Genomic DNA, 25772 nt, shown 5'->3' on the forward strand with positions numbered 1-25772 from the left:
AACAAGAATACAGTTTTGCCACTCGCATTAACTGCCTCCTGAATATAGATAAGGCTCCAATGCGGGTTAATTACCACCTTTTTAACGGTTTAATCCAGTCAGGGCAGCTAGTTTCCGTAACTTTTGCCTTGTTAAGGAGTGCAGGTGTAGGAGAGGCGTTCAATTTATGAAAACCATCTGCGCATAAGATTACCACTCAAAATTAAAAGCCAAATTTCCGAACAAGAGATCCGCAAACAGCTTTCCTGCTTAAAATATACAACAAAAAGTTAAAAGCATTTACATTGTTGATACTCTCAGAGCCTTTTTTAAGTTCCCAGTTTTATGTGCTTTCAGTGAAGCGGCGGCGGCAGCCTAAGCAAATATCTGATTTTCCCCTGGGATTTCTTTTGTTACTTCCGTTTGAATATATTTACATTGATTGATTATTTGGCAACATTGCTGTAAAATGGAAGTTGCGACAACAAGCTCTGTCAAAGTTTGACGTTTAACTGACATAAAATTGTCTAACCAAGAAACGATGAACAAAGCTTTAAATCCAATCTGAATCCAATAAAGCGCGGCCGTTTGCGGTTCGAACAACCGGTTTTCGTTAACGAGAAAAAACAACATCCAGATATACCTACCTAACTGACTAAAAACCTCTATCGAACAAGGGTTCTGTATATAATGTCGACGTTGCCTAGTTTTGTCTTCATTCAGCTCACTGAAATTCGATGGTAAATTTTCGTGTTGACCAGCTCGCAGTGGAGGCGGCAACGTCGTTTCTCTTCAGCTGAATTGATGACGTCGCTCATGATGATCTTGCTTGCACCGAACTGGTCGTTTGGATAAAAAATGACGGAATGCCTGCATGCAGGAAGTTTACGACGAAGCTCGGCCAATAAAATGTACAACGAATTCAATATCCCGTTGAATTGTTCAGTAGTGTATACAGAGTGGACAAAAAGTCAAAAATGATTTGTCAGTAAACGTTGTAAGCCGAAAAATAAACAATGTTCATCACGTGACTGTTCAAAATATGCGCAATCAAATTGGCAACACCAGCACTAAATATACTATTTTATTGTGCCATAGAAGCAATAGAACTTAGTTTACAATGTAATTTAGATCCATTCCTGGACATTTAATGGTCTAAAAAAATTGTACACTCAATTTAAACATGTTAATATCCTGATTGACTTATATCATCAAATTGAAATATGGCACAAGCCGGCAACTCCGCAAAAAGTGCCCTTTCAATTTGACATTTCAACATTGAACAAGCCTGGTGTGATTTACTCAAGTGGACTTATCATAATTGACTATTTAACTATTTAAGGAGCTGGACTAAGGACGAAAAAGCATTAAGTGCATCATGTGACTTTGAAATTGCCTGGAGTGTTTAGGTCACGTGCTTTGAGTTGCGGTTATAGATTACACTGGTCAAATAAAACAGAACTGTCATTGACTGACTTGGTAGTATACATTTTTTGTTTCCCGTCAAAAGTATTGGCATTTCAAGATAAGAGATAGGTACTCCCTCTGGTGATCAGTTTTAAAAACAGTTTCGTGCATACCAGCTGTCATTTCTCCGTTTGTTTACATTTCATAAATACGAAGTGACAGTGACATATTATTTACAATGTTAGGTTAGGTACGTGTGAAATGTCAATAGGAACTTAATTTTTGGATTGAAACAGTTTACAAAAAATACAAATATATTGAATTTTCTCGATTACAAAAACAAATCATGGGAAAAATTTTTCAAACACCTAAAGGGCTGAAATTAGTCTTTTGACCACTTCCTTCATTAAATTTGACTTGTACAGTTTATTGCTCTTATTATTGACCCTACTATAATAAAACTTCCAACCTAACTTTTCTTCAAGACACCCCAAAAAGTCGGATAAATTCGAGGGGTTTGTTACCCTCGTTTCTCATTAGTCGAATTGCGTGATCGCACGCAACGATTTAATTACTTTGTCAATTTTTTTACGTTTTTTAAAAATGTGGAAGAAGGCACGTCAAATACACCTAGTCGCAAAATTTAATGAAACCCCCGTATTAGCCCGCGGTGTAAACGTTCCACCCGTCCAACAACAACATTTTTGGTTATCATTTGCATATTAGCATATTACCAGGCTAAAACCGGGTGCAATTTAATTTCCCTTCCTAATTACGCCGCAGGAATGTTTTGTTGGTTGTTTCAAACCAACCAGTAAAAACGTTATTATTTTAGAGGATGAATTGTTAATGGGTTGTCAGTTTAAAAAAGTTGTCATAATTGAAATATGTCAAGTTGCCTGGAAGGGCAAAACAGCCCTTTAACAATGATTATATTAAAAATGGAAAATACCCACATCAAAAAGATCGTTTCTACCAACAACAATCTTGTAATGAAAATATTTTTACTTTCCACTTAGTAGAACGCAAAGGGTCTTTTTTCAGTCGTCTCTCGCGATTACTTTGCCGCCGTAATCGTCGAGGCCCTTTAAGTTGCTTTCCCTAAGGCAACGGAATATCTGGAGCGTTAAAAGCCCGGAACGAAAACAACGGTAAAAGAAAATTAATAATTTTTTCTTGGTTGCAACATTTTCTTGACACATGGTGGCTGAATATTCTTGTTAATAACTAACTAAATTAAATATTCGCATAATGGTGAATGCGCTAGTAGGTGTAAAAGTCAGAAACCGTTACCAGCCTGACAAAATCGACCTTTTGTGCCCTTTTTAACGAATTTCAAGCTTTTCGTCTCCCATTCTTCTCTAGGTAATTGATAATTGTGACCATCCCGGGATACTGCTGAGTACGATTAGATCATTACGACTTTCACCATTTTTAGCGGGGCCCTCGCTGTAATAGCCAATTACGACGGCTTCGTATTGTGTAATTTAATTTCATACAATTTATTAAAACGGTGAAGCATCCTTACGTCGATGAGTTTAATTTTTTTTAACTGCACTGCTGAAACTTTCATTATAAAATCAATGTTAATTTTGATTAAGTTAGGCATTTGGCACTATTTTAGTTGATTGTCTCGGGACTTTCAATTTTTTGGCTTGATATCAATTCACTTACTCATCTAAAAATGATGTTGGTGTAGTTTTAATCCCCTTCTCAAGAACTGTTAAAAACAATAATTATAAATTCGCTGGGTATTTGTGTTAGGTGATGTCAGTTGAACTTTTGCCAAGTCAAAATTCCTCTCTGTCTACATGTCTACAACCTTAACCTTCACTTTTGAAAAGTGACCTAAATTGACCAAAACAAGGGAACGTTTACTCTGCTGTAACGCTTGACTGCAGAAAAAACTAATTTATTTGAACCACCATTTATTAAAATTAAATGGTCAGTACAACTCTACTATACAATACAAAAGTAAACCCACTCCATTCTAAATATTATAGTACTACAGATAGGCTACTTAAGATAGTAATGTATAGGTAATATCGTTTTATTTTAAAAATAAAAACACACTGGTAGAAAATGGTAACTGTCGGGTTGTATAGCCTTAAGTAAAAATAGCACATAAACAGAAAGCGTAACGTCAAAGAGATCGCTACAACTTAATAAATAAAACAAAACAGAAAAACAACAACATAACAACAAAAAAGCGAAAGTTTCCGAAAAGGTCCATACGCGAAACGTTTCGATTTTGTATTACAACCTCATCGGGTTTCGTAACCATTTTTTGCGACCGAATCAAGCGTACCTAGGTAAAAGTCATCAAAACACTCAAACCGAAAAAAACTACGTACAAATTTTCCTTTACAGAAAACTTGAGTAGGTTTCTTCATTATATTACTACGGTTTGCGGTGATAATAATGAGTACAACGTGCAAACCCATTAATATCTGACAACAAACCCGTTTCAGCCATAATTATTGAATTCCTATTTAATAACAACCTTCAGGCTTTACGAGTTTGTATTTGCCGCCCATTTGTTACCTACAGCACTCTTAACAAGTCTTCAGAACAACTGTCAGTGGATGAAATAACAATCAAACTACCACATCATCCGTTGAGGGTAAGGGCGGCGCTTCAATCGTGTGATACGAAACTCAAAGTTTAGACTGTTGGTGTCATCCCTAAAATGACAGACAATCGCCCTGGATATTTTGATACAGTTCATGCCCTTGGTGCAGGGCGATGTGTAAACCATTTTGATTTTTTTCTCTGTCGGATGATGCAAGATTACTTCTTGTTGGTATCTGCAAAGAAGTTTTTTTCTGAAAACGACATTTTTTGACAGAAATTAGTTACCTTTTGGCTTCCTCGGGTTTGCCGAAATATTGCGTGACCACCCAGGCGGAACCGTCATTGTTATTGCCCTGGACGCTCCAGAAAATCTCCCCGTCAATTTTCGTCCTCCAGAAAGTGTAGGAAAATATTTTTCCCACTCGTTGCACCTTGTTGCCAAACTTCACGTCGTATGTGTCGTTCCTGGCCATTTCCTCGTCAAATTCCGATAGGAAATCCATGTTTTGTGTGGTTTTTAGAGGGGGTTTACTCCCCTGTGACTTAACTATGTATGTATAAAGTGAGTAATTAAATGTGTATGTGTATAAATCACGAATTTATCACAGAATTTTTTACTTTTAAGTAACTTATTCAGTCTTGTGGGGTTGAATGCGTTGTCGGTTTGACTACTTCAAGGCCTGCAATAAATTGAACCAACTTTATCATATTATTATCGTTTAGGTGTTGTGACAGTGACACATTCAGGGATAATAGATAAGATAAGGGCTTAATTTACTTTCTAGTCAGTGGCGTATAGTCACGCTTGTCAGTAAACCAATTAAAATCTCATAATTCGGTTACCAGGATATTTAAATCGGTGAAGTAATTTACAGTGTCATGCAGCCGGTATCAAATAAAAAAAATTACAACATGGCGAATTTCAATGAACTAATTTTAGGATTTGGCAATACGGTCGCGCTTGACAACATTCTTGCCTGTGGGTTTAGGTTACTGGGATATGTCTTCCATGGTAATCGTTCTGGGTGTCACCGCCATTTTGTCACTTAAAACAAAATGGTTCCGGACGATAAACTTACCAGTTTTGAGCTATAATCCATCACCACCGGTTTACTCCATATTGATGAATTTAAAAAAAAAACAAAACAGCACGACCTACAAATTCTCAGTGAGCCATGGTAAGTTACGGTACAATCCGGCGTGGTACGACCGCGCTGGTACGCTCTAACAAACTACACAAATCAACGACTCAGTGTTGTTCGTACCAAAATTACCGATTAACGAAAATGTACTAGTTTGTCGCTGAAATGTACTACACTTGTCACAATGTGCTAGTTTTAAAGTGAAAGGAACTAAAGCTCACGTTTCACGAACTAGAAACCAACGTACTTTTGCCACAAACTCTGACGTCATGTTGTCACATTTTCATTCACAAATGCTGCGTTCATAAAAGACAGGTCATTTCAGATTGTTTTTCAATGACAAATAAACAGAAGTGTCACGCGTCACTCTGATGTACAACTGTACGGTTTTCAGTACAATTTAACTGAAACAGTGCCGGCCGTGAAAGAGAAAGTTTACGTAGACTAAAGTATAAAAATAGCACTCCATGGCGGAGGTGTACAGTTCCTCCAGGCATTGGCGCCGGGAAATTTTTAAAAGTGAGTCAAGGCGATTTGAATGTGATTGTATCCACCCTTAGACTCAAACTAAAAATCATCGTCGTATATACGAAAAAACCCGTCGTAACCTCATCAAAGCGAAACCACTTTCGGAATTTTCCCCCCTTTTTCCGTAGGTCCCCCAGGGGCTCATAAGTAATCGTGATAACAGCCGATCCTGGAAACAACGATGTGGCCGGGGGTTTTATGCGACACGACGGAATTTTTACGTTCCCCAAACTAGATAATAGCATCCCCCCTTAAGGGCATACGTTTTCATATTACTTAATCCATTAACTCGGTTTGTTGTGTATAATGTGGGTAATAAACGCGGTCCAGGATGTTGCCCGCTCTAGTTGCAACATTTAATTGAATCGAAATGCTTCGATAGCGGCTTTGGTTGTATTAGACCATTAAGTAACCAGATGGAAAACGGTTAAATGTGGTCGTTGGTTTGGCAACAGAGTTTCAGTTGAAATCAAGACTTTTTGATCAGAGGAACACAAAGGATTAGTTCAGTATAGCCAACTGTGACATTCACCCTCAACTCCCAACCTTAATTAATAGAACAACTATGTGCATGTTAATTAGTTTGAAACTATCCAAAACAAATGTCGGTGGTTGTTACATTCCTCCAACCACTAAAAGTTTCCCAAAATTGGCAACACTGTCCAATAACGTCACATAAATCATCCGGAAAATATTTTCCAGTTCATTCGATAGGTTGAGGAGTGATTTTACGATGCGGTGAATAATTAAACGTCCATCATAACCTCAAAGATTATGCGATACTAAGCAGGGGGAGTCGAAAGGTTTTTGCAGTGAAACAACCCTTAAGGCGGCTACACAATAATTCACTTCGGTTTTTTTCCCTGTCGACCCGATGGACACTTTGACCTGAACACGCGATTTGAATATTAAGGTCCGGATAATAAACCGGAAAAATCGGAACGACGCCCTTTAGGACTATGAAACCGTTAGAGGATCAATTACTTTGTGGGTTTTTTTGAAATGTGGCAATTCAACTTTTTGACAAAATAGTGATTCAGTAATGAGAACAATAAATAATTCGACATTACATGTACATCCCCGGATCGAAATTCTCTCGCTTTTACGGCTTCCGCCATAATTATGGCGATTAATCCTCAATGCTGTGCGATGTTTATTTGATAAACTTAATGGTTTTAGGTGGAAACTAAACACCGATTTTAATGGGATTAAAACTCGTTGATGCATATTCAATATTGTTGGATTTCCGATTCGGTAGGGTTCGCATTATCAGCTGCATAGTTCGAAGTAAATGCGCCCTGAAAGCTGCTTATTCCGTTTTACAAATCAATAACAATACAACATTAACTGAATGGTTTTAAATATTGAAAGAAGAAAATTGGCAACGTTGCAGTGGGTTTAGTATAGAAGTAGAATGACAAATTTGTGACATTTTGACGTATTTAAAGTCAGTCTTGACAGCTGTCAGGCAATTCAATGACTAAATATGTTTTTTCAAGCGGTCTAAAATATGCTTATTATTGACTGCCGGCGTAGAAAGACTACATTATGTTACTAGTACAATAATGAATTTTTATTGTTGTACTAGTAAATAAATAATATCAATATTATCATTTTTGACGCATGATGAATGGGTTTGCGTGACATTGGGTACATTCACCCGACGTCAGCGGCTTAGAGGTTAAGTAAGCGGTCCTATTTAGATTGTTAGGACTGCTTACGTAACTTCTAAGCATTTTGAGTTTATTGACGTTTTGGCAAAAGAATGAGTTTGTGGTTGTCAGCTCCGCTTCGGTCGGACAATCTTCTGGGTGCGTATTCTTGAAACGAGGGAAGGGATTTATCAATAGAAAGACCTGTAGAATGTGACAGGACACAATAATCCCCCCTCTTTCTACTCCTAGTAACATAATAATTATTTACCAAGAAATGCTAGATTTGCATCGTTTTATTACACTTTATCTCTCTTTGAAACTGTACTCTCTAGAAACTTCCATTACTGATTATTTTAATGGACAAACAATTACACTAAACCCCAAAAATAGGGTACACAAGCGAGCAACAGGGGAAAGTTTAAAACTCCTTGATTGTTCAGTCGTTTTTGGAAAAACTTTAGGCTCTGGTTGGCAATCCAATTAAGAGAAACTGTGGGACCGCATTTAGTTTCATAGTCATAATTAGTTCATAGTTTGGTAGATTCTGGTGACTACAGCCATGTTGCCTTTTTCATCTATCCAAGGGACAATTTAAACGAGTACAGCCTCTACAAACAATTGCACAAAGCAACAGGGAAAAGTTTAAAACTCCTTGATTGTTCAGTCGTAACCGCATTTGAAAAACTTTGGGACCCCTCCTGACGATCCAATTAAATTTCTACACTCCTCTTGGTTAGAAAGGGTGTAAAAAATAATTATTTTTAGAAGGTTACCAGTAAAGTAAACTTTTCCATAAGTTGATTTACTGTTAATTACATCGCACCTAATTAAGTTTAGGAAACAATCGGGTTGGGGACAGGGACTGTTTTCCAGTTAATAAGGTTCGGTTATGTGTCCCTAAAGGGCCATTAATAACCCAGTTTGGAGACGTGTTTCGTAGGGATGCTTTTAAATTGACAGTTTTTTTTTATGGAAATTGGGGTAAATAATACCACATTATTGATATACAGTCATGAGATGTAATTAAAGCGAAACTTTCTTTACTCGCTGACATAACATTGTTCCGTAAGAATTAAAATCGCTTCCTCGGGGGAAAAGCCAAACGCAACAATAGAAGGATGATGAATTAATGTTTTCAAGCTCGAGGAAAGAGATAGGAAGGGGGCTGTCGCCCTTAATTTAAACTTTGCGGAATCGGATAAGGTGATTTGCTACCCCTTTACTTCCGGAACCCTTTACAGCCCCTTTTGATGGACAGATATGGTATTAGTATAATAATTCCGGAGCACTTTTAATTAACTAAGACGTCCAGAAACTGATCCGCGAAACGCGAAACAAAGAGAAGAAAACGCTAAAAGGCCCATCATAATTGCATCTTGTTGCGAATTAAGAGCCTCAGTCATTTCCGGGGGCTTTTTAGAGAAAATCATTTTCCAGAGAAATGAATTTACTAAGCTTAATGTTGTGCCTGAAACTAGTTGACTATTTCACCACTAGAGGCAGGTCGAAAAGAACTTGTGGGTACGTTTACGCTAGAAGCTTTCAACTAAATAAAAGACAGTTGAACTCCCTTTGATATTGATCAAAAATCTTGCCAGACAAGATGAAATGCTACGTCGACTCGACAGAATGTAATTTCGTTATAGGACGATTTGTCTGGCAGCAGTTTTCAATATTCGCATACACTGCAATATACGCTGTCAATGTTTTTCTGAGCGGATTTTTCCAGCCAATCACAATTAAAATACAGACATCCAATTAAAATCGCCTGCACATGAAGATTAAAAAAGTATCCCCTCGTTAATTAAATCCTGGATGTGTCAGGAGCGTTTAAGCATAAAATCCCGTTCGATTGCAAATCGCTTTAGGCGCTTTTTACTGTCAGAATCGTGTTTCTTATTCGGCAAGGAATTACAGAGCTTTTGCTATTTAGAGCGCAAAATTTCATAATTAAATAACACCAACCCCCTCACTATAGTTTAACAGATAAGGGGGATGGAAAATCGCGCTAATTTCACTCGTTTGGTCGGTTGGAAAATTGCATTAGTTTCATTAAAACGTGGCTGTTTGAATTGGTTTACCACCTCAGATGAAAACACTTTTGATGTAACATATCACTAATTCGATTTGTATGGAGTCTCACTGACTGCAATTACGTTGGCTTCAAATTCAAATTTAAAATACAAATTTACTCTTGTAGGGAAAAAGTCCCTACTGGAGATTACGTAGGCAGGGAAGATAAATTACTTTTCAGTTATCTTAATGGAGACTTAATGGCATGTAAGGGCGTACAAAGGAGAAGCGAGAGACCTTTCAATTAAGCACTTTGAGTAGGTACGTTTAATTTTCCCACCTACCTAACTTTGTAATACACACTGAGAAAATTGAGTCCACTTTCGTGGCACCACTTCAGGCAACAAAACAAACAGTTGTCCTCCATTCTGTCTACTTTCCAATCTATTTGTTTTGCGTTATATCTAGTAGTTATAAATATCGAATTTGATGATATCGCCTCGAGGGGACAACGAGGAAATTTCAGGTCCCTGCAGACGGTCGTAAACGAATTCATCGGTCTCGGCTATTAGGTAAATAAAGCAGACAAGTCATTTCCTATTTACCTCGGGAAATTTTTAAATTACTCTGAATTAAGCAGACGCAGCATGCCGTCCGAAGCTTTAATTAACCGGTTAATTACGCACGAATTGATGAGGAACCAGTTCAAATGAATAATACATAAGTCTGGCAACGTGGTGACTGAACAGCTGTCAAAGGTATAATGTCAAAATGAGCTAGAAGGTTTTGCAAACATGCAGGCACTGCCCAACGCCTACTAAAAAGGCTAGAAGGTGCCTGTCAAAAATTTTAATATGGTTGCTGCTAATGTCAAGTAATTTGCATAGTTTTGAGTGGTTTTTACTGTCTTGAATAATGTTTTAAGGAGTTGAAGATGAGAGTAAGTTAATCTGGTTTAGGGGCCTCTAGCTTTATTTGGCAAAAGATAGTGTTTTAATGGTTATTTAACCAACGAGTGTATTAATCAAAGCGATTAATAATCGAAATGGTTTTGGTTTCAAAACTTTTCCCTCGACTGCAGTCTATGATGATGACTTGATAAATATTTTCATGAGTTTAAAAACTAGATTTTTCTAAGCTTTAAATAAGTCGGAGTTTAGAAAACTTACACCTGCTAGAAGTTGCTCTTGGCTCACAATCTGGGCAGCCCGGCTTTCCCCATATAACTCACAAAACTCAGGAACAACACAATTTTACTTTTAATACCTTTTTGTCATAAATTCGGACAGTGCAAAATGACTCGAACGATATTACAATTTTAAATAAAAAATAGATGTCATAGTGACAACAACAATGACAACTAGTAATTAGTCGTTCTCTTTCGGATCTAAACGCAATATGATCCAAAAGTCACGTGGCCTCTGTATAATTTTGTGATCATGGGGTCATGTGATTTAAAAAAAATAAAGTGGCTCCCTCCGGCGGTGGATAGCTTTTGAACAAATGTCAAATTTTGTGTTTTCATGGCCTCCTATTTAAGATGGAGACATTCGTTTTCAAGCTCCATGGAAAGGACTGTCATTTGGGGCTTTTTACTGACTAGATTTACTTACTACAATCTTCCTGACAACATACTAACTTTAGAAAGATTTTCTGTAAATTTTCCCAGCAATCGCGTAATTGTTACAAAGAGTACGTTTACGTCGTCGCTTTGTCTCTTTAAATTGTGTGCGACGCGAACAATTTAATTCAACGCCATGCAAGACGTAAACGTAGTTCTTTGTTACCCCCGCACTAATCATGAAGTACACGGGGTAGGTTTACGGCGTCGCGTTTCGCCCCGTCGCTACCGTAATTCTAAATCGGAAACGTGATTTATACGAAGCAAGACGGCGCTTTGTATAAAACAGGGAGAGTAGCAAAAGCGATTTTTTATTTTTGAATAAGGAGCTGGAGCTGTACAAACTGGAGAAACAAATCATGCGTTGAAGCAAAAAACCGTTAATGATCACTTCACACATACAAACATTGGATTCTGAAATGTCAGATTGTATAGACAGACAAAAGGGTTGTGCATAATGGGGTGTAGGCACGAGTGGTCCTACACAAACGTCACCCCTTTTCGAGGACGACATACCAATTAGAACGTTCATTAAGAGAGAAACCACTTTTTTGTCCCGGAAAATCCATGTTTTACACGCGAACTTGACTGCCAAGGTTGCTCCATTATAACGGCCCACTGACCAGGAAGTAATCCCACTGTACGAAACGTAATCCTTGAGAAAGTTATCGGATCAGCAAAGAGCTGATCCGTGAACGCCCCCTGTATAAGCTTCAATCCCTTTACCTAATAAACGAACATTAATGGCTTGTCTCCACCTTCCCTGCGAATTGTAGATAACTGGGGCCTTTATGAGTCTCGGAAGTTATTAAATTTTAATATTCCACAGTCGCTTTATGCAGTGACTTTTTTTTATCCTCATCGTTCAAAAGAGGGCGCGACGGTTTGTTTGACTTGGAGCTCGGTAAATATTGGCATAAACCAACACTCAATTTATTTTTTTCCTGAAAAATTTTCTTTTTAAAATTGTATAGAAGCAGTCTGCTTCATGCAAATCTAATTTAAATCATCGGAGGTTTAACTCCTGTTGGTCCAAATTAAACAAAATCATTCACACTGATTAGGGACGTGAGTTTTTTAATAATTGGAGCAAAGTTCAGAAAGATCACGTTGACTTGTGACCAACTGTCTAAATAGTAAATTACTTCCTGACGTAATTCTTGTCTATTCCATTAAAGTAGTGCTTCTCTATTTAAAGTTACACATTGACATTTACTACCTGTAGTGTAGCTGTAAGAAAATGTAGAATTTTATGTTAAACTAAGGTCAGTCTGTCAAACCACTAGTTAATTCTTAATCCTAATACTAAAGTTTGTTTTATAAACCACACTTAAGTCAATTAATCATCAGAATATGTACTGGGTTCATTCATAATACATAAACAAATAAGGTAAATTGCTTGTGTTTAAATAAACAGTAAAATCACAGAACTTTGTCGTGACGGCGACGCCTAGATGTGAATATACGGCGACCGGTCAAAGGGGGAAAGTTACGAGCCCTTTGAGGACGGTAATCCGCCCTTTCCGATATTAAACTTTCAATGGGGCCTGCTTGATGCATATCCCGTTAATTACCCGTCGACAGGTACTTTGTTCGATCCGGGGTGCTGAATTTCTTACACTGTATTATAATTTCTGGGGATTTTAAATTAGGGTGTGAATTATTACCAGTTTTAACGGGGTGCGGGGGAGGGTTAGTTAATTTTTCATCTTAATGCGCCGCCGCTTTCTCAACGTCTAGCCGGTTTGGGGCAATAAAAAATTTACATCCGGCCCCTCCGTGACAGATTTCCTAGAAACAGGCACTAGAAATGATATACGTTATCATAAAACTTTTAAAGTTACTTATATGCGCTTTTCAGTGGTTGAGAAACTATTTTTTGTTGAAAATTTAAGAAAATAAAGCAACAACAACAAAGGGTGAGGGAGAACTGCAGCAGACACCGTCAAAGAAAATCTCTTTAGGGTTTGATATGCAAGGGTGTTTCTATGGAGATACACTCTGCTTCCATTTTAACATTCTATTTAGCTACAATTACATGCCATGGTTTTTTCCGATATTTGAACAACATAGACATTCCATGGATATTAATAATGGAGCAATACGAAAACTCCGAGTTATTCAAAACGCGCCCCCATTTTCCGTCTACTTTTTCCATTGTGAAATGTTTAGCATTTCTTTCTCAACCCCACTCTCCAACCCACCCCTAATGGAAGATTTATCGTACAGTTTCATGCACGTTATTAAAACTTTCGGGAGGGAAAAACGGATTGCGAGGAAAATATCGCCGGATTTCGAAATAATCGAAAATTGTATTGGAAATTTCACAGATGGAGCAAAAAGTCTGGTAACAATCCGACCCGACCGAGATGCCACTAAAAAGCAATTTGCATATCGGTCCTGACCGCATCACAGATTACCAGAAGGGTTGAAAACCGACGAACAATAATCCAGACAGTGATTAATATCCATAATTATTGGGAATTTACATCCGGACTCGGTTGATCCAATCTTTAGACGACTATTCAAGGGTCTTGTCAATTGTTAAGGATATTGGATGATGTTTAACTTAACAAAACAATTTTGAGGGACCCTTAAAGATTGATTAAATGTTTTTTTGATAACCTAATCTTAACTCCAACATTACTTAGACAATTATCATAAATCGGAAACAAAAATTGAAACATCTGTCCACATTGATCGATTGTACCAATAAATCCCTTTCTACCGGAAATTTGTCTTACTTAAAGGATTTATATTTCCGAAACAACTTTATTTATTATATTTCTGTTTGTCTTTACCAGGACCAGGGTCTAATCTAGGCAATAACAGATCGAGCATCATTATTAATTTAAATTGGCTTAAGGGCCAAAAGAGACAAAAAAAAAACACCCTTTTTCAGAGCACTCTGGAAACAAAAAGGGCATAATATTTCAAAGAAACGTACTAAATTAAATTTGCACGCTAAGTGGCTATTTTTGCCAGACAAAAAAACGTAATTGTGCCGTTTATGCCCTATTCTGTAAGAGGGGGTGAAAATTGGATTTTACTTATTTAGGCAGTCAATTTGAGAATGACGTATTTCGATAAAGTGCTGATGTAGGGGATTTAAGACTTTTGAAACTTAAGAGGGCAATAAAGTTTCTTGTTATATGACGGCCCTTCGTTAAACTGAACGTTAAATTTTGGACTAGATGGGTTTCGGGCCCTTAAATAACGCTGCAGAGAAGTTTAAGAGTCGTATATTATGAGTTATGGCTGGCTTTTATCTTCCTTGTGATTTGTCGGTATTGATTGAACCATAGAAAATCCTTTCTTAACTACTTTATTTATTTATGGTGGAAGAATCTGAAAGTCCAGCCTTTAAACAACGAAACGTGACTGAAATCCAGAAAAAGAAAAATTGCGTGACGAGATTTTCCATCAATTCCACAATCGAACTCCCTTGATAGGAGCGAATATTACTTTTATCATTTTCTAACTTTAAACGATTTTGTACGTGTTTGGTTTGTTCAAACTATTTTTTGTTGCAGACTGAACTGTCCCACAACCTCCAACAACTTTCGGAACGAGCCAAATCCACCACCGAATTTATACAAAGACTTAAAGGAATGAGCGACAAAGTCAATGTAAGTGTTCCCCTTTTTAGAAAGGCCCCAATTTATTTTATACTTAAGAGCTACTCCCGACAATAACATTTTTACGGTCGCTCACTAAAAAGGAAATGAGTTAAGCGAATATAAAAAGAAAAGAGATACAGCAAAAGGGCAAACGAATCTAGGGCCAGTATCTTTCTCCTTTGTAATCATGATATAAAAAAAAAACTAGGGCATAACTGAAATGTTTCGTTCAAGGAAAACTGCGAAGAATTCGAGCAAATAGTTTCGGCCCAGTGCGAAGCCCTTATTCAAGCCATCCAAGCCAGAAGGGACAAACTGATCGACTGTATCAGACAAGATAAGGAGTCCCGGGTAAGAGCCCTTAAGGAGCAAGTGGCCACTTGTACTTCAAGGCTGCAACAAACCACCGCTCTCCTGCAATTTTGCATTGAGGCCCTTAAGGAAACTGACAGCTCAGCCTTTTTACAAGTCAGTTTATCCCAGTATTACCCTTTACACACCTTAAACCATATTTTAATTAATTCAGGTGGGGACAATGTTAATATCCAGGGTTGCCAACACCGATCATTCTTGGCATAAAGAGTGGACAGCCCCCAGGGTTTCACCTCACTTTGACCTAACCTTGGATGATAAATCCGTCCTTAAGGCCATCGAGCAGCTCAATTTTATACAAATGAAACGTAAGTCAATTAAATCGTCAGTCTACTCTAATGTATTCACCGCAATCATATTTAACATGGAAATGTAGTGAAATGAAATTCTTGCATAATTGTATTATATTGGTAAATCACCGAAATTTGTATAATTTAGCGTACATAGACGGGGAGGAAAGGGTTCCCGCAGGTAAATAAGCATGCAAAATGCTAAGGGAGGCATGCAGTGTGCTAATTTGCATGCATTTTTTGATTTAGAACACGATAAATTTTAAGTTATTTCAAAATGGCCGATTTTTTATGTATTAGCTAGATTTAGTTATTATATTTTTCTCAAATACAGCTATAATAGTGTTAAAAACTTCGGGCTTTATAGCAACTAAAAACTCAACTAGGACAGTGATTTTTTTTGGGTCATTTTTCAACAAAACAACAGATTTTGATGCGGTTTGAACTATGGTTTTTAGTTGATAGGGAAAACCCAGTCACTCAAATAGTCACCAATTGATCAATATATTTCTTTGGATTTGTTTTAACAAGTGTTGCTTAGGTCAATATCTCGGGACGTTTTTGACCGTTCCCAAGTCACGTGTAGGTCCGGTATTATGTGTTGCATAATTTTAAGCCAACTCCCTTGACCGATAAAACAATACAGGGTGTTTAAAGATAGTTAAAGTGGAAAAACAACTCGTGCAAACAATTTCAAGATTCACTCACTGTCGCTGAACAGTGTGGTCTGACCAAATATGGGACTTGTCCTGAAAAGTACTCAGATAATGTTGATCATACAACGGCATTTGAATGATCGATACAAACCTGCTAATATGGTTTAATACAAGATTGAACAGTGTTATATCTATTTTCCGGAAAAATCAATATAATTCTTCGGACACATGACGTTAATTAAGAAACGCCCAAAAACGTCCCAAGGTAATACCCTAGACAACAAGTTACTAAGTAAAAAAAAAGTTAATAATATTTATTAGTAGAGTCCGGATTTCTAGAAATTTTGCTTTTTGTAAATAATAAAAGCAACCAACCTTTGACATCTAATGTGAACGATTTATACAAAAACGCGTCATTTGACAGATTTTGTTGATGCTTTTTTTGCTTTTTTCTTCGCTTTGTGCTTATTTTAGTTTTTTGTGCTTATTTACTGCTATTTTTGGGGCCTTCTGAACGACAAAAACATGTTGCAAAATGTCTGTATCAATTTACAAATTTAAACTGACCAAAAAATTTCCAAATACCTACACCTGAAGAGGTCTAAAAAAATGTAAAAACATTCCAAAACACTATAAAACCTCTAAAATGCCTTGCAAACCTTACAAAGCAGCCTAGAAGCTTCTAAAAGCATTTAGAAGAGTCTAAAAGCTTCCGTATGCTTCTAAAGCAGTTAACAGCTTCCAAACGTTTCTAAAACCGTCTACAAGGTTTCAAATGTCTTAAAGGCAGTCCAGAACCTTCAAGGCTCTTTAAACTGTCCAAACACCTTCCAAATGCTTATAAAGTTGTCTAAAAAGGTTTTAAAACACTACAGAAACTCTACGTCTAAAGCCTTTCAAATTAGTCTAGAAGCTTCCAAAAGCTTTTAGAACACTCTAAAGGCTTCCAAATAATCATTAACTAGTCTAGAAGTTCTCAAAAAATTTCAAGGTAGTCTAAAAGCTTCCGTATGCTTCTAAAGCAGTTTAAAAGCTTCCAAAACTTCAAATTCACATGTCTTAAAAGAAGTCCAGAACCATCAATGCTCCTAAAGTAATCTAAAAAGATTTCAAAACACTACAGAAAGTCCAAAATGCTTCTAAAGCAGTTGGAAGCCTTTCAAAACAGTCTAGAAGCTTTCAAAATAATTTAGAACAGTCTAAAAGATTCGAAACGCTTTTCAACTAGTCTAGAAGCTCCCAGAAGATATTAAAGCAGTTTAGAAGCTTCCAAAAAATTTTGTGAACCGTGTAAGAGATTCCAAATGCCTCTAAAGCATTCCAGAACCTTCAATATGCTGTTTAAACAGTCTAAAAAGCTTCCAAATGCTCTCAATTAGTTCAAAAAACATTTTGGAAAGTTTTCAAAACAGTCTAAAATCTTCCGTATGCTTCTAAAGCAATTTGCAATCTTCAAAAAAGTTGAACTCAAACAAATGTTGCATTTCTGAAAGAGTTTTGCGCTTTTTTATAGATTTTTATGCTTTTTTCAAGCAAATAATTTTGCTTTTAAAGCGCTTTTTTTCACGATTTTAGTGTTTTTTAATCCGGACTCTATTTATTAGTAAAGTGACTGTAATTAAATTTTGCTCACGTTCTTGTCCCACTTTGAATGTTTCTAGCCACCCTGTATAGTCTTATTGATGGGGTTTCTGTATAAAGCAGTTAGAGTGCGTTAAAGCAAAAGTTTTTAAAAACCAAGCTCAATGACAGTCCAAACTGCATTAAAATCTGATCTTGACGTGGCGAGCAGTTTATTTACTCCAAGTAATTTGTTTTTTTTGCTCTTTTGAGTGTTTTAAAACTTGCTCACGTTCTTGTTTAGCGCCCGCAGCCCCCTCAATAATCCCGGAAGACTGCAGCGCTGAAAATAACTCGGTTACAATTGCCTGGCAGCCGCCACCCCATAGTCACGTCGAAGGGTACGTCCTAGAGCTGGACGATGGCAACGGTGGAGATTTTAGGGTAAGTTTAATCCGTCTCACTTAACAAATTAGTCAATTTTAAACTGGTTGAAATGGAAATGACCGTATGCTAACGTTACCCTCGTGGGGGTTTTACCCCTCCAGGTCCTACCCTAATGTGAACACGTAAAAACATTCATCTTCGATGACGGTGTTCAGGTGGAAAAATTTCCATAAGCAATTTAACAGCAAAGGCGCAACTGTTGGAGCTCATTCCGACTAAGTAATTTCGTTTAATTGCCTAAATGAGCTGGGGGTGGGGGCCTGGAGACACTTCTGGAATGGCAATTTAGACGCTAGCAATTGCCACAACCTGAAAATTGCTTTTGGCGTAGTTAATTCAAAAACCGGCATAATTTGTTTGAATATGATACACAGTTTATTTTTTTAAATAAATTGCTCTAATTAGTCTCCATGAACATTGATTACTGTGCAGAATATTATTGCTCGCTTGTATCCAATTATTAAAACAAAATTAAGGGTGTTTGAAACTGCGTAATTAAGGCTCTTTTTTAAATTTTATGACCGCGTAGGGCTTCGCTACCGATCGCTATTTTGGCCTCTGTTACAAAATTGATTTATGGGTGTTTTATGAACAAAACTTAATTTGAGCTTTGTTTGAGTTAATGATTGCCAGGGCTCTCCGCTTGTTTTGAACTTTCGACCGTTTGCTTATTAAGTTTTAAAAGGGTTTTCAAACCGTTTTAGTTCTGCCAGTGATTAATTACTAAAACCAACGAACACATAATCAGCATTATTTGTTAGTTTTGTGACAAAATGTTAAATTAATACAGTTTTGGTGGAAAACAGATTTGTTGCTGTGACAAAATAAAGCAAAATACTTGTAAAAAGTTTATTTAAAAAAAATATAAATTAAATTGACTTGAACATTACACTAACTTTAAAGTAAGGTTAATTAATGTAAAATTTTTGATATTAACTATCAATATTGGGACTTTGCAACTTGATAATTTAAAGCAGTTATCCTTGACACAATAATGTAAAACCTCATTAATTTCCTCTTGACTTATTGAATATTTTTCAACTTGAGAACAATTTTTATTAACTGTTATCCAATATTAAACCAATTTCTAAATTGAGCAATTACTACAATTCCTACATGAAAACATTAAGTAATATTATAAATAAACATAATTCGTATCAACTAACTATGTACAAAATTATCAAAATAAATTACAGTTGGACATTTCTCATGACCGAACATTTGATGGCACCCCAAAACAAACTAATGCCCTATTGTCCAACTAAAATAGCATTTTCAGTGAAACCTACCGGGGAACCCAAACGGGCTGGTGTATTTGTAGTGCTGCAACAGCGGCCTTTGAAACCCGTTCTGGTTGTTTCCGAAGTTTCCTTCCTGGTTCGAGCGCAAAAACCGATTGTTTTGGTTGGATTTCACGTACTGACTGAATTGGGGTGGAAACGGTTGGATGCTCTGCTGAATACTAAATCTTGATGGTGGTTGTTGATTGACAGATGAGAATCCGTTATTCCTTAAAATTCGGTTTGGTGGTTGATTGTTAAAGTTCTGGGGGATGGTAAGAAAATTGTTTACTGGGGGAAGCAATCCAGTTTCCTGCCTGAGGAACCGGTTGTTTTGGGGGAAAACTCCTAGCTCGAGTTTGGGGGGAAAAGGTTGTTGCGCCGGAACTATGGAGAATGTTGATGGTTGATTGTTGATAGGACTTGAGTACTGAGGTTGTTGAACAAAGTTGTTTGGCTGGTTGAAACTGGCTGTGAACCCACTGTTGAACACTGGTTGTTTTGGTAGTGCTACAAAATTGTGGAATCCTGTAGGCTCTTTATTTGGGAGCTGTTTGGCATTCTCCGGCAGTTTTCCAGCTTCAACTGAAGGGTCGAAACTTATACTAGGCACTAGTGATACTCCTCCATTGTTGATGGGTTGCACTTCAGTGGGTGCAGGGTTGAGTTGTAAAGGCATTATAGCTTCGTTAGCTGTGAATTTGTTCAGTACTGGACCTTGTTGGGCAGCATTGAGGATGTTAGATGGATCAATAGCGGCCAGCTTGGTAACGACAGTTCTGTCTGGTTCAGTGAAGATAGGATCAAATTGGTTAAACTGGTTGTTTCTGGCCAGGTCTTGTTGTTGTTGACGGAGTTGTTGAAGTTCTTGCTCTAAAATTAGCTGTTTTTGCCTTAAATCATCAGACTGAGGTGATTGACTGGGTTGTAACTGTTGAACGGGTTCATTTTCAGACTTGTATATCGGTTCCACTTTTTTAGGTTGTCCAGTTTCGTCTTGATGAACTGTAAAAGCTGCTACGAGAGGCGCCATAAAAAATTGAACCTGCATAAAACTGTCATTACTGTATATTCTAAAAATGGTTGTGTGACTTACCTGTTCAATTTTGGCTTCATTTTCTTCAGTTGACACCTCTACAGGTGCTTCAGTAGTTGTAGTGGTGTGACTTTTAGACGACTGAACATAAACAAACTGGTCTTCATCAACGTCATTACCTAAAGACTTAACATAAGTCTTAATAAAGGGTTCTTCTTTGCTTGTAATGAGCTTGCTAGGTTTGTTAGGCTCATCATCAGAAATCGAGTTGAGGTTCTTGAATCCTCCCTTCTTTTGTGAAATTTCCTCTTTGCTTTCCGGAGAGTCAGAGACAAAGCTTGATGTTTCGCTAGTTATGATATTCTCATCGTGGTCTGAAGTGGATGAATTACTAATAATCAGAAACTGAGCTTCTGGTAGGTTTACTGAAGGTTCTTGCAGTGGTTTCTCATCAGATGCATCCCTAATTAGAATTATAGCAACTATCTAGTTTGGTTTCAAAATGTTTTACCTGGAAATGTTCAAATGATTGGCAAAAATTGTGATGGCGCTTGCATGGGCTTTCTCCACGTCCATTTCAGTGTCTTCAGCTTCGTTTTTTTCATTTTCTAAGTCAGTTAAGACCTGGAAAATTTAAAAATGTACTTTCTGGTTGATTTGGTTAATCTTCAACTTACTTGCAGCAGAGCAGACCTTAAGTTCGAGTTTAACTTGTTTTCTTCTTGAACTTTGATCTCCTGATTCAGGTCACTGTCAGGTTTGATTGCCGTAAACGCCATAAGAAAGATCAAAGTGCTTGTCTGTAATACAAAATAATAAATGAGGTTTCTAGCAGTCAATTCAACAAACTTAGCAATTATTATTAAATAATAATAAAAATAGAAAACAGTGGGTGAGGTATTCCCAGGATGAAATTCAAAGTTCACGACTTGTGTGAACTTTCGATTACGTGCGAACAAAATGGAATTTATTTCACCCAAAGCAGGAATGTAATTTATGGCCCGAAGCTCTTTCTCTCTGTATTTTCGTTTTAGTTTGTTTTAAAGCGGTGTAAACCTACCAAAGAAGCTTCCACCGCTAACTAGGTAAAGGAAAATTCCGGGTGTGGTATGCAAACTTGACCGCGTTTACACCCGAATTACTTAAATCACATTAAGTATACAATAAAAAAAACTTTCTCTCTCACTGGCTATTGACTTTAAAATTGAGTTATTGTTTAATTGTTGCTCATCGGCTAATTTATGGTTGTGAAGAGAAAATCACCGCAGAACCATCAACTTGTCTGAAAAAAATTGCAACAAGTGTCATCTTTATGGCGGACACGTATCGCAACTTAATCGACATGTTTGAGCTTTCTTTTCGATCCTCCGTATAAAGCAAACAAAGTGGGTTTCGGTATTTGCGAATCGGTGAGGATTCCATTGCTCGAGTTATTTTCACTTTTGTGTTGGTTTTACGATTAAATTACGGCCACATGTGTTAAGATTGTGAGTGTATCAGTTCTAAAGCCATGGAATAACTAAGTAAAGAGTTATTTTGTACAGTTGCATATCCAGTACAGATTTACCGTTATTTTTACCGTACTATATCATGTCTGTTCCATACACATAGTATAGTACTCAATGATATAATGTCAGTTGGGTCCCGTATGCGTGGTTGCATAAATAACGTATACCAACTTTATTTTTCACACACACTTTAGCACTGACCAATTCAAATTGTTTAAAATCAAGTTATTATTAAAGCAGTACATGGTGACCATAAGGAGTACCTCTAAAATATTTTTCTGATTCCAGCGTTGCCGCATTTACATGAAATCAATGACAACAACGGATTTTCGTTCGACTGATGCTATTTCTTGATTCTGTTGTTGAATTTAGGCAATTTTTGTTCTAATCGGTTTTTTTCTAAATGTGGTCGTTTTCGAGACTTTGACTATTAAAAATTGTAATTTTCAATATTTGGAAGGCTGTAGCAGGCAAACGGTTGAAGATACAGCAAAACGGTTTACATTTTCCTACTCTACTTTTTAGATATCTAACAGATCGAATTTTGAAAATACCATCACAAGATAAATCTCAAAAAACTTAGATAGGATGACATGTATGGAACACATATAAACCGTTTTGCTGTATCTTCAACCGTTTGCCTTCTATAGCCTTCCAAATATTGAAATCTCCTGATAGTTAATATCTCAGAAACGACAGCATCTAGAGAAAAACTGATTGTAACGAAAACTGTCTATAATAAGCAACAGAATCAAGAAATAGCATCAGTTACTATAGGATTGTCAAACAAAAATCGGTTGTTGCCACTGATTTGATTTTAGATGTATTCCTTATGGCCATATTACTTAACAAAATTTTTGGTTTCCTATAGATCAGTTCGTAGAGGTAATTTCAAACATTTTTCGGAAATTGTTGGCTTTTATTGGTTGAATGCTCACGTGATATTGACATTTTAAGGGTAATGGCCAATAGCTGGACATATTTCTCTGATACCTCTCCTTCTAATACCATAAAGGTATAAAGTTAATTGGTGGCACTCATGTTATTAACTAATTTCACGCCCAATTGAAGTGGAACAGTGGGCGTTAAGTATTCTTTAAACTGATTAGCCTACTTTCCAGTCAAAGAACACAAAAAACTGGTATTGTTCAATTTGTATTATTCTGCTAGGAATGTGACATGAATCTAATCTTAAGGAGTATTTTAGTCCAAGTTATTAACCTGAGTTTTAACTCTTTTTGTCAGAATAAGTTAAAATGAGATGAGATACTGTAAACACTTTAGTGAACTGTCATTTTGACATTTTTTTAGCCGTGTTTATATGTAAACAAAAGGCCTGACATCTGTCAAGCTGGTGGTGTTTTAACAATGGGCCTGTCCCACAATTTTTTTTTATTTCATAACTACAAAGACGGATTGAAAATATTATACCCGTATTTTTTTGTTTTCAAAAATATTAAGTCTAAATAGAAAAAAAATGATGATAAAAACTACGTTAATCACATGTTTAAAACGCCCGCCGCCGGTGACGTACTACACTATCAACCAATCAGCGACAAGAAGTGAAACAGATGGCGTGCAACAGCCAATAAAATCGCCCAGAATTACGTACGTCACATGCGCGCCAAAACAGATCTTTTAAATTTAATGGACAAATTCAAACTAATGTAGGGACATTTACGACCATAATTTTTTCTTCAAGAATATGAAAAATTAGTTTTTTGATCCTATTCTTTCGATTCCAGTCATTAAAACAAAAATTTATGATATGTGGGATAGGCCCATTACACACACTCTATCAAAGTTAATTGTTTTTGGTGTAGTATTCCGCCAAATTGATGCTCATTAGCCCACTTTCGATTTAAAGAGCACGAACAAATCCCTATTGTATCAATCTAAGATGAAGTAACGATCTGACATAACCTTCAAATTTTTTTTTTTTTTTTTCGTTGACCTACTCGTGCGACATTTGTTAATTTATGGGAAAATGAAAACGGAATGTGCGTAAGCAGCTAAACTCTCGTCGATAAAGAGAAAGTGCGCATCTTGTTTGAATAATGATGGACGCCGTCAATCATACAAGATTTGACCGCGTACTGCGGTTAGCATCTACATTTTATTAATTTTTCCAGTGCTTAATTGATTTGAATTTTTTTAGAGCCTTAATGTACTGTAAATTACTAATTTTGAAATTTCTATAGGGTGATAAGAAAATTAATTACCCAATTCATTGTGACGGTGATTCAAGCTGGAAAAACACTCCTCAAAATTTGCGTAAACCCGCACAAATTATTGACAACCCTGGAGGAGGGTACTTGAGTACATAAGTACCACTGGCAAGAAGCACGTTTGAGCACCGACTAAGGAAGATTTAGATTTCACCGATCGACGCGGATAACCCCTTGAAGACTCTTCGAGAAGAAATTTCTTCTTTCTTCGGGCGGTGCCTCACACGACACCGATATCGCGGTTAAGACCTGAAGATGAGTGTAACCGTTTCGTGGTGCGCTTTCGATTTCATTTTACATATTTATTTATTCAAGTCAGGTGTGCCATCAAACGTACAAATGCTGGAAAGGAGAAGAAAATTATAAAGCTAAGATCAAGCGGGCTAAATTCTCCCTTCGATCGCTCAAAAAGGAAATTATACACGCATTTTGATCGGTAGGGACGATAAGGGAGCGTCGTATGCACTCAAAATTTACGATTACTAAAGGTCGATCACGTGCGTGCTTTAGGGCTGTTTATTACAAAACATTTTACATGTTTTCAGGGGGTCGATTAGAGATATCGCATAAAGGCCAGTCAGATTTACTCGTAGAAGGAAATTCATTATTTTGGGGGTTGCGGCTTTATGAACAACTTTATTGTATTCACCCCCGGTGAATTTTAGTGCTTGCAAAAATAATATATTTCAATACAACAGCACAATACTGCTTTCAAGCTAGTTTCCACCTTAATTACAAAAATCAACAAACGTGTCTAATAATGTGTAGAATATAAACTTTAAAAGAATAGCGCTTTTTAATCGACTTTTCACAGTAGTAAACAGTTTATTACGCAATAACATCTTAATAATCGTTTTTTCGACGTTGAATCATCACTTTACAGCTGCATGATGTTAAGGAATAATACACTATCTTTTAAATAACATGGTTTTTTAACATAATAAGGTATTAATAGAATATTATTGGCAATACAAAGAAAAAACATGATATAATACTCTAACAGTATTGCTTGTCAACTTAAGCTCTAATTAAATACTATACTTGATAAATGGAAGGCAATTGTTCGCTTGCACCTAAATTGATTAAGGATTTAACTACAATACTATATAGTTTCGTTGGGGTGAGTTTGAGGGGTGGAACAGTAGCGTCATAGAACGGTATCAAAATGTCACCGGAGAGCAAGATTAATGGCCCATAAACATTGACATGTTCGAGTCCTTCTGACTCATATCGACAAAACCATTCTGTCTCGATTTAATGTAATTTTGGAAGGAATTTGACCAACAGCTGCGGTCTGTTTAGGAGAAAGTGAATCCAGTTAGGAAGCTATGCTATAATGTACACACACTTCTCGGAATGTAAATTAGCTATTTTTTGAATAATTGCAGGAAGTGTATTGCGGAATCGAGACCATCTGCACAGTGGACGGACTTCATTTTCATTGTATGTACAATGCGAGAGTAAAAGCTTTCAACAGTTCTGGCGAGGGCGAGTACAGCGAACTAATTGGTTTGCAAACGGCAGAAGGTATATGCTTTTTTTATTTTAACTTTTTCCAGACTAATCCTAAAAGTTTTTTTGATCAAATAGTGGCTTGGTTCACATTCGATCAAATTCTATCGGGACCGGGTCTGCAATACTCGGAGGACAGCACCACCGTGACCTGGGAAGGTTGGGAGCACCGGGTTGCTTTAGGTAGTGTGGGTTTTAGTCGAGGTGTCCACTATTGGGAGTTTACAATTGATAAATACGACGCGGACACCGATCCTGCTTTTGGGATTGCCAGGATTGATGTCACCAGAGACAAAATGCTCGGTAAGTTCAATTGACAGTTGAAACACCATATAATTTTTGGT

At 36.9% G+C, this 25772-nt stretch overlaps 3 protein-coding genes across 5 annotated transcripts in view; 1 reads left to right on the forward strand and 2 right to left on the reverse strand.

Annotated features, from left to right (window-relative positions):
* Nucleotides 1-25772, forward strand: part of Trim9 (E3 ubiquitin-protein ligase Trim9) — a 34124-nt gene that overhangs the window by 7332 nt on the left and 1020 nt on the right. Inside the window, exons 2-7 of the mRNA XM_081989828.1 lie at nt 14453-14548; nt 14774-15007; nt 15066-15219; nt 17722-17861; nt 25305-25443; nt 25507-25731. Coding sequence (XP_081845954.1) covers nt 14453-14548; nt 14774-15007; nt 15066-15219; nt 17722-17861; nt 25305-25443; nt 25507-25731 — 988 coding nt within the window. The remainder of the gene's footprint in view (nt 1-14452; nt 14549-14773; nt 15008-15065; nt 15220-17721; nt 17862-25304; nt 25444-25506; nt 25732-25772) is intronic.
* On the reverse strand, nt 3298-10530 carry LOC145735314 (uncharacterized). 3 transcript variants are annotated; one of them, XM_081989162.1, is made up of 4 exons: nt 5040-5207; nt 4579-4640; nt 4246-4507; nt 3298-4193 (listed from the first exon to the last, which is right to left on the reverse strand). In XM_081989162.1, exons 3-4 carry the CDS (start codon nt 4461-4463, stop codon nt 3989-3991), a joined length of 423 nt encoding a protein of 140 aa, XP_081845288.1. In that variant the 5' UTR covers nt 4464-4507; nt 4579-4640; nt 5040-5207; the 3' UTR covers nt 3298-3988. The 3 variants fall into 3 exon arrangements, with proteins under 3 accessions (XP_081845288.1, XP_081845287.1, XP_081845286.1); XM_081989161.1 differs by lacking the exon at nt 5040-5207 and adding an exon at nt 10468-10530 and having other exon boundaries at nt 4246-4640; XM_081989160.1 differs by having other exon boundaries at nt 4246-4640.
* Nucleotides 18940-24042, reverse strand: LOC145735777 (uncharacterized). The gene is made up of 5 exons (XM_081989830.1): nt 23911-24042; nt 20858-20980; nt 20692-20804; nt 20241-20643; nt 18940-20189 (listed from the first exon to the last, which is right to left on the reverse strand). Exons 1-5 carry the CDS (start codon nt 23917-23919, stop codon nt 19140-19142), a joined length of 1698 nt encoding a protein of 565 aa, XP_081845956.1. The 5' UTR covers nt 23920-24042; the 3' UTR covers nt 18940-19139.

The sequence above is a fragment of the Ips typographus genome, linkage group LG11 (assembly GCF_016097725.1).
Source record: "Ips typographus isolate SLU linkage group LG11, UJ_Ityp_2.0, whole genome shotgun sequence".
NCBI classification, from domain to species: domain Eukaryota; kingdom Metazoa; phylum Arthropoda; class Insecta; order Coleoptera; family Curculionidae; genus Ips; species Ips typographus.